Below are 11,121 nucleotides of genomic sequence, written 5' to 3'. Positions count from 1 at the left end.
CAACCATTTTCTTATTATGTATGGGCACATAGGTTGTTTCCAATATTTTTCAATTACAAACATTGCTGCAGTGAGGAACCTTGTTATATATGTATTTACATACTGTTGGAGGGGTATCTTCAGAGTAGATTCCTAGGAGTGGGACAGCTGAGTCAAAAGATAAGTGCAGGGACTTACCTGGTGGCTCAGTGGTTAAGAATCCGCCTCCCAATGCAGGGGACATGGGTTTGATCCCTGGTCCGGGAAGATCCCACATGTCGCAGAGCAACTAAGCCCATCCGCCACAACTACTGAGCCTGTGCTCTAGAGCCTGCGAGCCACAACTACTGAGCCCGCGTGCTGCAACTACTGAAGCCTGCACACCTAGAGCCCGTGCTCCGCAACAAGAGGAGCCACCGCAATGAAGAGTAGCCCCCGCTCACCGCAACCGGAGAAAGCCTGTGCACAGCAACGAAGACCCAATGCAGCCAAAAATAAAAAATAAATTTATTTTTAAAAAATTTAAAAAAAAAGATAAGTGCATATATAGTTTTTTGGGTTTTTTTTTTTTTGATGTGGACCATTTTTTAAAGTCTTCATTGAACTTGTTACAACATTGCCTCTGTTCCATGTTTTTGGTTTTTTGGCCCAGTGGTATGTGGGATCCCAGGTCCCCGACCAGGGATCAAACCCACAACCCCTGCATTGGAAGGCAGAGTCCCAACCACTGGACTGCCAGGGAAGTCCCCATTTGTTCTGTAGATTCTGCCACATTCTGAATTTTGCTGAGACATCTCCATCTGTCACTTTACAAGCTCCTTGTCCCCCTGCATCTAACGTAATAGATAATTAGATCGAGAAGTGTACCCAGTGTCCAGTTGTCCCTCTGTCTTTTGATGTTAACAGCAAGAGGTGATCATTGCCTAAATGTCAGGTCACTGTGTTAATGGTGACCTGTACTCTGTGCCATTCATTGGACAATTTCCACAGGGACTGTTCCCCAAATGGCAGGCAGAACTCTCCCATCTTGAGTTTCCTAGTCCCATGTCTTTGTGTTTCTCAGGTGTGTCTGTCTAAGGATTTATCCTCACATTTATAAAAAATCTTTATTTTAATTTTCATCTGGGCTATTTCAGTTTTCATCTGGGCATTTTTCCAGCTAGGTCTTTAGAGGTCAGCACTGTGTATTGCAGTGGTTTATTGAGCTCCTACTACAAGACAGTATTGCATAATGATTAAAAGTGTGGGCTCTGGAGCAAAACTGCCTATTTATTGTACGTGACCTTTGATAAATTATTAATCTCTCTAGACTTCAATTCCTAATCTGCAGAATGGGAATAATAATAGTATCTCACAGAGTTCTGAGGATTAGATGATTTAAATATAGAATGTTAACTGGTTCATAGTAATGATATACCATTATTAACCATGTGCCAATCACTTTCCTAGTCACAAACAGATATATACTGAGCACTTACTATGACTTTTTTTTTACACTACTGATTTTTTAAATAAATTTAATTTATTTTTGGCTGCATTGGGTCTTTGTTGCTGCGTGCAGGCTTCCTCTAGTTGCAGCGAGCAGGGGCTACTCTTCGTTGCGGTGCGCGGGCTTCTCATTGAGGTGGCTTCTCTTGTGGCAGACCACGGGCTCTAGGCACACAGGCTTCAGTAGTTGTGGGAAGATCTCACATACCGCAGAGCAGCTAAGCCCGTGTGCCACAACTACTGAAGCCTGCGCACCTACGGCCTGTGTTCCGCAGCAAGAGAAGCCACTGCAATGAGAAGCCCGCGCACCGCAACGAAGAGTAGCCCCTGCTCGCTGCAACTAGAGGAAGCCTGCGCGCAGCAACAAAGACCCAATGCAGCCAAAAATAAATAAATAAATAAATAAAATAAAAATAGCAACCTTGTCTCACCTGCTAACGTTCCTTATCTCCTCCTTTGTTTCCATAACACTTACCATCTGACATTACTATATAGTTTATTTAATGTCTTTCCCTATACTAGGGCAGAAAGTTTTTTAGTTGCTGAATTTCCAGATCCTAGAACAGTGCCAGGCAAATAACAGGCATTTTAAATATTTATTGAATGAACGAATTAGTTATTTGAAGTGTTGTGGAAAATGCTCTGATAGGAAGCCAGACTGGCAGCAAGAGTACCTGTTAAAAGTAATTCAGAAGATGATGGTCTAAGTCACTGGAGATGAAAAGTAGACCAATGTAAGAGCTTTTTAGAAGGTGGACTGGAGGTGGCTAGTACTGGGTTTTATATTTAAGGATGAGAGAAGAAAGGAGAGTGAGTGTAGGAAATCATCAGCTTGGTGTATGGTGGTGTCACTCACTGAGATGCAGAACTTAAGAGCAAATTTTGGTGTGGGAGGGAAGGGGTATGTGAAGAGGAAACTGATTAGTTCCAATTTGAACATACTGATATACAGGAGTCAGTGGGACATTCAGGAGCGGTTGTTCCAGTTGAGAGATGAATATTACATTCTGGAGCTCCAGAGTGCCATCTGGCCTGGAGACCCAGGTTTTGGAAGTGAGCAGCCCATGTAATGAAAGTCTTGGAAGTGGGTAAGATCTCCCTGGGACAGAATTTAGGAAAGAATCCTGAGGAGCACTAACATTTATAAAGGACAGATGTTTAATTTCATTTATTCCTAATAATTATTCTGTAGAGGTAAGTAATATTATCATTTATGTTTTACTTGAGAAACCCGAAGCTTAGAAAATTAGAAGCTAATCAGTTTGAAGCTGAGATTCAAACTTTGTGTCTATGAGCCTCCAAAATCAGTGCTCCTTTGTGTATCTCAAAGCATTTTATATACCCAGCTCTTGAGAGTAAACCTTCTCCGGCCTGGCCCTCGCCCCTCGTATTTGACGATAATTTTGGAAAGTTATGTAATGAGAAAAGCCTTGCTTGAAGTGTCTTGTCACAGCTCTGGCACTTAACTCTTGTATTACTTTGAGATGTTGTACATATCCCTACAACCTGTATTTCAGGGTTGAAGTGAAAATACTTTTCGATCACTCAGTGCTTTTTACATTCTTTTTTTTTTTTTTTTTTTGCCCGCGGCATGTGGGATGTGGGATCTTAGTTCCCTGACCAGGGATCAAACCCGTGTTTCCTGCATTGGGAGCGCGGAGTCTTATCCGCTGGACCATCAGGGAAGTCCCGAAGCTATGCATTAATAACAATACACGGATCCTTGTTACATTTTTATCCAGTGATGGGCTGGGTTATATACTGTCAAAAGGTTTCTGCCTTTCAGCTTATATCAATTAACGAGAGTACTTAACCAGCTATGTTTGTAAACAATATTTCCTTGTGATCTGCTGAAGTCAATCGTATTTTTAAGCATCTACAACTTCACCGGGTCAACAAGAGAGAGACTCACCACCGCAGAGGGCGGGGCTGGAGGTGGGACTATCGTCAGTACAGGTTCCTTTCCATGACAACGGTTGCTATGGTGACTACTGCGCCTTCCCATTGGTCACTGCCAAGCATATTGCCTTTCCCCTGGCGGACGTCATTGGATAGCGTTCTGCAGTGCGCAGGCGTAGGGCTCTCGGGGGCCGTAAGTGAAGTGTCGCAAAGCAGAAGGAAGGCGGGAGTCCTGTTTGCAAACACTGAGGAAACCGAGGCTGTGGAGGACGGTATGGCGGATGCTCCGTGGGCCGAGATTCGTGAGAAATTCCAGGCTGCGCTAGCCTTGTCTCGGGTAGAATTGCATAAAAACCCGGAAAAGGAACCGTACAAATCCAAATACAGCGCCCGGGCGCTGCTGGAAGAGGTCAAGGCTCTGTTGGGCCCTGCGCCTGAAGACGAGGATGAGCGACCTCAGGCCGATGACAGCTTGGGCGCAGGGGACCACGCCTTGGGACTGCCGGCTGAATTGGTGGAGGCCGAGGGGCCCGTCGCCCAGGGGGCAGTGAGGCGGGCGGTTATTGAGTTCCATCTCGGGGTGAACCACATCGACACGGAGGAGCTGTCGGCGGGGGAGGAGCATCTGGTGAAATGCCTGAGACTACTGCGCAAGTACCGACTGTCGCACGACTGCGTCTCACTCTACATCCAGGCTCAGGTGAGAGCGAGCCCGGCCCTGGTGTTGGCTGGAGGCTAGTGGGTGGCGAGGGGCCCCAACTCTTGCCGAGACCAAAGGCAAACGTATAAGACACGATTTGTCCCCACGTTTTCGCACTTTTGTGATAAGCGGCTTCCAAACTTCCTCTCCACCCTCTTCGCACACTCCACCAGCATTACTTAATTGCTTTGCGTAGTCGTGGTCAACGCGTTGGTTTCCCGAGACCCTCCAACTCTCCACTATTCCAAATCCTGTTCATTCTGTTAAGAAAAATGCAAGGTAATTTACTTCTTAATTTAAGGTCTCAAGGAAATTGTAAAGAATGACCAGAGTACATTCTTAATTTGAAACAAAGTATCTAAAATCTTACGTTTCTGTTCTTGCCGTAGTCATTCGTTTGCTTCCCAGGGAATTCCTGCCTGTTCTTCAAAACCGATCTCAAGACTCACCTGATACTTGTATATAACTTTCTTTGGATCATTTTGTTCTTAACTGACCTCTTCCTCCTACCTTTGAATTCTTAAAATACTTGTTTCCTATTTATATGGTGCTTGGTTTATTAAGAAATAAGTCTGACATTGTGGTCAGGAACATAACAGTTCAGAATACAAATATGTATGAACTTTTTTTTTAAGTTATTTATGTATATTTAATTTATTTACTTATTTATTTTTTGGCTGCGTTGGGTGTTTGTTGCTATGCGCGGGCTTTCTCCAGTTTCAGAGAGCGGGGGCTACGCTTCACTACGGTGCACGGGCTTCTCAATGCGGTGGCTTCTCTTGTTGTGGAGCACCGGCTCTGTAGTTGTGGCACGCAGGCTCAGTAGTTGTGGCTCACGGCCTCTAGAGCGCAGGCTCAGTAGTTATGGCTTACGGGCTTAGCTGCTCCACAGCATGTGGGATCTTCCTGGGCCAGAGCTCGAACCCGTGTCCCCTGCATTGGCAGGTGGATTCTTAACCACTGTGCCACCAGGGAAGCCCTTGTATGAACTTCTTGTGTCAGGTACTTTGCTTAAGTAAGCTCACAAACCCTTATATTCAGTAGTTCAAGTTCCTAGGATGTGTGATCCAGGGAACATTTACCACAATTGATCTTATGGTGAGTAGGTCTCAAAGAAAAACTTCAGAATTAAAAAGGAAATCGTATAGGTTATATTCTGTTATCATGGCCCAATTAAATGAAAAGTTACACATATAACAGGAACTATATCTCTTTTTGCTCACTATTTGTAATCTCAGTCCCTGGCACATAATAGGCCCATTCTAAATATTTGTTGAGTGGATGAATGATCTAATGAAATCCATAAGATATTGAATTCAAACAAAATCTCAGTTATTTGAAATTTTCTTCAACCATTTGGCTGCCTAAAATCTTAATGAACATTTAAAAAAAAGTACTTCAATATCTCAAAAATTGAATTAGAAACCTTCCTTAATGTAATATAGGATCTCCAGTATTTGCTGTATTTTATTGATTTTAATATGCATGTTCTTAAATATATTAATATCTCTGAAATCAGGATCCATCTTACAGCTGATTGATTTTGTGTCATAATTTTCTTGGCAGTGTTTTCTTGTTGATACATAAAATAATTGTGTCTTAAAACTTGTGACATCGTACGCTCAATGAATTACAGTATTTTGAACAGTAAGCCTTTTCTGAAGGGTGAATTATTAGAGATATTTTTACTAAAACCAGGAACAAAACCTTGATTAGATGTTCTGGCAGTTGCAATAGTATAGAAAGCAAATAAGAATATCAGTCTTTAAAAATAAAAATCATCTTTTTTTTTTTTTTTTTTTTTGTGGTACGCGGGCCTCTCACTGTTGCGGCCTCTCCCGTTGCGGAGCACAGGCTCCAGATGTGCAGGCTCAGCGGCCATGGCTCACAGGCCCAGCCGCTCTGTGGCATGTGGGATCTTCCCGGACCGGGGCACGAACCCGTGTCCCCTGCATCGGCAGGTGGACTCTCAACCACTGTGCCACCAGGGAAGCCCCCAAAATCATCATTTTTATATGTGATCCTTATATACCTAAAAAACCTAAAGTCATCAACTGTAAAAGTCTTAGAACTATCAGTCTGATAAAACAGGAGGATATAAGGTAAATATATAATATCAGTAATATTCTATATATAAGCAAGAACTTGTTAAAATATTATTTTTAGAAATTGCATTTACAAAGAGAGTATTGGGGTAATAGAACTGATAATCTTAAAAGGAATGATATACCATGTTCCTAGGTGGCAAGATTAAACATATCATTTTCCTGATGTTCATTTATAGGTCTGATGCAATTCCTGCTGAAATCACAATAGGCTTTCTTTTTTCTTAGAACTGGACAAAATGAATATGTTTATCTGAAAGAATAAAGAAAAGTGAATATAAAAATATGAAAAGAAAAGTAATGCACTGGAACTAGCCTGGGAGGTACAACAGTAGTATTTTAATTAGATTGGGCTTATGCTAGTCTGTTTCTGAACTCTACTGTTCAGTTGATCTGTTTATTCCAATGGCATTACCACTCTATAGCATTTTATTACGTTTAATATTTGCTATATATGATGAGAGATTTGACCTCACTACTAATAAAGCAAACTGAAAGAATGAGATAGAAAAATTGTATCACATTGGCAGAAATTATTAAAGATATTGGTTACGTTTATTGTTGGAGAAACAATGAGGAGATGGATACTGCCCATTAGCATTATCGCTAGTGGAAATATAAATTCATAGAACTTTCTGGAGATCAGTAGGTATCAAAACTCTTGAGTCAAGACTTTGACTTAGGGCTTCCCTGGTGTCGCAGTGATTAAGAATCCGCCTGTCAATGCAGGGGATACGGGTTTGAGCCCTGGTCCTTGAAGACCCCACATGCCACAGAGCAGCTAAGCCTGTGCGCCACAACTACTGAGCCTGCGCTCTAGAGCCCGTGAGCCACAACTACTGAGCCCACGAGCCGCAACTACTGAAGCCCGCGCTCCTAGAGCCCGTGCTCCGCAACGAGAGAAGCCACCACAATGAGAGGCCCACGCACCGCAACAAAGAGTAGACCCCGCTTGCCGCAACTAGAGAAAGCCCACGCGCAGCAATGAAGACCCAATGCAGCCAAAAATAAATAAATAAAATAAGTAGTTAAAAAAAAAAAGACTTAAAAATTCCACATCAATATTCTAAAATAATATTGAGACAGGTATGCAAAGGTAGGTTAACATGGATGTTTGTCACAGCATTGTTAGTTTCAAAAAAGAATAAATTAAACATTAGTGAGATCTATAGTTAAATAAATACTGGTACATCCATACAGAAGAACAATATGCAGCCATTAGAAATAATGATTTATACTTGTTAACCAAAACTATCAATACTAAGAGGAGAGGGAAGACTAAAAGGCATGTTTGGAATTACATAGAGTGATTCTATTTTGGCAAAAGACTACCTGTGTGTGTGTATGTATGTGTAGGAAAAAGTTTGAAAGTATCAGTCCATGGGAATTTGTGATATTCTGACTCTTTTGTCTCAATCTGGTGTCTCCTTCCTGGGAAACTACAGATATACAGGACCTGGACCCACATTAGATTATCAAGGGAGACTGTCCCCATCTACCTTCCCCAGAAGAAGGGGGCCTTAGGAATGGTTTTTATCTGGTTTTCCTTCTAATTTGTGCTATCAGCAATATACACTTGCATTTCCTGAGTGAAATTTAACTTGACAAATTAGTAGATTATTCTCCCCACTGCCAGGATACATATATATAAGGAGGGCGGTTTTTGTGTGTTTATAGCTTTATTGAGGTACAGTTGATGTACAGTAGACTGCACATATCTAAAGTATACAATTTGATGAACTTTGACATCTTTATATTCTCATGAAACAGTTACTGCAATCAAGGTAATGAACATATCCATCACCACTAAAAGTTTCCTTGTGTCCCTTTGTAATTCCTCTCTCACTCCTTTATTCTGTCTCCCTTCTCCTTGCCCTCCTCCACCACATTTTCTAGAATTTCATAATGGAATCATATGGTGTATACTCTTCTTCTGGTCTGACTTCTTTCAATCCGCATCATTATTTCATTGCTGCATCTGAGATGATTTTTTTTCTTCCTTTTTTAGTCTATTAATATGGTGAATTACATTGATTGATTTTCCAATGTTAAACCAACCTTTCTTTCCTGTGATAAACTCCACTTGGAGTTTTTGCCAAGCCAAACGAGTAAAATATTACTCTTTTATATATTGTTGGACTGGATTTGCTAAAATTTTGTTAATATTTTTTGTCTCTTTGCTCATGAAGGATATCAGTCTGTAGTTTTCTTGTTGTGTCTTTGGTTTAGTATGAGATGGGAAGTGTTCTTTCCTCTTTGCTTTTCTTGATGAATTTGTGTAGAGTTGGTATTATTTTTTCCTTACATTTTTGGTAGAATTCACCAGTAGTACTTTTTTAGCAGTTTTTGTTTTATATTTATTTTTTTCATTACCTATTCTGTTATCCCAAGGGCAAGAACATGATGTTGCTTTGTGAATGATACAGTACTTTCTGATGTATTATGGGATTTATATTGTAAAAATAATTCATGTAGAATGTCAAAAGCAGTCACCTATGTGGAGTAAACACTGAAAAAAACATTAACACTATTAATTTTGAAAAATCAAATCAGTTCTAGATCCCTTGCATGGTCCTTAACTTCAGGACCTCAATAGGTTATGGTTAAAAAAAGCCTTTAGTCATTTGTAGACACACTCTAGGGTCTCTACTTGATTTAAGATTTATCACACACCAGAGTTGTTGCTTTCTGTGGCACAGCCTACCCTGGATCTAGCAGCCTAAATGCATCACCATCCCGTCAAAATAGAGTAAATGTGGCTAACCAGTTCCTGGTAGTGGATGTGTCGCTAATCTGTCTAGGCTAGGTACAGTCTGCTGGGGTTGTGCTGGTGTCATGGCCAAATGGAGTATCTCAAGGACTGTTGTCAGAGGAAAAATAAGCTGACCTAGGGAGTGAGAAAAGGTGACTTGTGGATTCATTTCTAAATTCAAGAAATGAATATTAAGGGAGATTATATTCTCTGAGGCTAGGTGGGCAGAATAATCGGTAAATTAGTAGTGGGCCAGAGCCCTTTAAGCTTCCCCAGGGTACCGCAAAGGATTGCATAAGTAATATAGAGGAGAGAACTGCCCAATCTCAGTAATTTATCACTATGACCTACCTGCAGTCCTAGACACTGAGAACTGATCAAGTCACTTAAAAAAAATTATAGAATAGGTATATTACGTGAAGCCATGAGACCAGAGGTCTGTGTTTCAGGGCAGTGATCATGTCACCTTTAAACTGTAGGGTTTCTAAACATGTTTTTTTGTGTCATGTACCCCTTTTGCAATCTACTGAAGCCTGTATTTCATGAAACAGAATAATGATTTTAAATGTATAAAATAAAATGTAGGGGTTATAAAAGAAACCAATAACATAGAAGTTACTAAAATATTTTTTAAAACAAATGTATGATATAGTGATACATGAGCTTCCTTATTAACACATTAAATAACATCTGTGTCTAATAACTTCCATAATTTTAAAGTACTAATGAATATAAATGGTATTTTGAGATATCTGCAAGCTATAATATGAAGATTTTTTTCACTTCTATAGGCCACAGAAATCCCAGGTACTGTAATACTGTTTCATAGGACATAGTGAAAATAAGTTTGTAATAGTTCTCCATCTACATTCATAGACTCTGAATTCTCTTCATGGGTAACTTGTGGGTCCTTGGGCCCAGGTTAAGAATTTGCTTTAAAAACTTTGTTTTCCTTATTCTGTTCCCTTCCCTAGGGAGGTAAGCAAAAGATGTTGGAAGCCCAGCCTCAGAGGTATCCCTGTGCCTGAAAGCCTGTCACAAGCGTTGGGTGGCAGAGTAACCCGTCTAAAGGGGAGCTAGTCTTGAATTCTGACCATGTAAACAGGCCTGATTTTCCCTATACAGAGTCTGATAAAAAGAGTCCTGTGGCAGGGGAAAAACTGGCTTAGTTTTTAAAATGTAACATTGTACCCCTAAATGTAGCAGATTGAAACAACAAACTTTTATTATAACAGGAATCCAGGCATGGCTTAGCTAGTTGCTTCTGGCTCAAGGTCTCTCATCAGATTGTTGGCCTGCTTGGGACTGCACTTGAAGGCTCAGCTTGGGGAGAACCTGCTTACAAGCTCACTCATGTGGTTGCTGGCAGGATTCAGTTTCTTACAGGTTGTTGGTCTGAGGGGCCTCGATTCCTTGCTGGCTGTTGACCTCCCAGACCATGTGAGTCTATCCATAGGGTGGCTCAGAATATGGCATTTGGCTTCCCTCAGAGAGTACAAGCAAGAGGGAGCACCCAAAATGGAACCACAGTGTTTTGTAACCTGATGTTGGAAGAGACCTTCTATCACTTTTGCCATATTCTATTTGTTAGAAGCAAGTCACTAAATCCAGCCCAGACTTAAGGGGAAGAGATTATACTGGGCATGAGCACCAGGAGGCAGGAATCACCAGGGAATCCATCTTAGTGGCTGCCTCCCACGACATAAGGACAGTAGTATTATGAATAATTAATTCATGGTTAATCAGACTGTGGTATTGATACTATCTGATAGGTAAGTATTGACTTTGAAACTATGAAAACTACTTCATTGGAAGATTTATATTGTCATTATTTGTTTTTATTTTCCAGAATAACCTGGGTATCTTGTGGTCTGAAAGAGAAGAAATTGAAACTGCACAAGCTTATCTAGAATCATCAGAAGCTCTATATAATCAGTATATGAAAGAGGTATGTTGCATGTCAAATAAATTTTAATCTTTTTTTTAAAAAAAATATTTGTTTGGCTGCACTGGGTCTTAGTTGTGGCACGTGGGATCTTCATTGCAGTGTGCGGGAACTTCTGGTTGCGGCGTGCGGCGGGATCTAGTTCCCTGACCAGGGATCCAACCTGGGCCCCCTGCATTGGGAGCCTGTAGTCTTAACCGCTGGACCACCAGGGAAGTCCCTAAATTTTAATCTTTGATTGAAACTAGTCAAG

General features: G+C 41.0%; 1 protein-coding gene across 2 annotated transcripts in view; it reads left to right on the top strand.

Moving 5' to 3' along the window:
- The first annotated feature begins 3,571 nt into the window (after nt 1-3,571).
- The window catches only part of KIFBP (kinesin family binding protein), a 41,229-nt gene continuing 33,679 nt past the window's right edge, over nt 3,572-11,121 (top strand). Inside the window, exons 1-2 of one of the 2 annotated variants that reach the window (XM_019936165.3) lie at nt 3,572-4,066; nt 10,773-10,871. In XM_019936165.3, the coding sequence (XP_019791724.1) occupies nt 3,641-4,066; nt 10,773-10,871 (525 nt within the window). In that variant the 5' untranslated portion in view covers nt 3,572-3,640. The remainder of the gene's footprint in view (nt 4,067-10,772; nt 10,872-11,121) is intronic. The other variant, XM_019936166.3, reaches the window with a different exon arrangement.

This window comes from Tursiops truncatus, chromosome 16 (genome assembly GCF_011762595.2).
Source record: "Tursiops truncatus isolate mTurTru1 chromosome 16, mTurTru1.mat.Y, whole genome shotgun sequence".
Classification (NCBI taxonomy): Eukaryota; Metazoa; Chordata; class Mammalia; order Artiodactyla; family Delphinidae; genus Tursiops; species Tursiops truncatus.
Note: the sequence above shows the minus strand (reverse complement) of the source record. Positions and strands in the feature narration are given on the sequence as shown.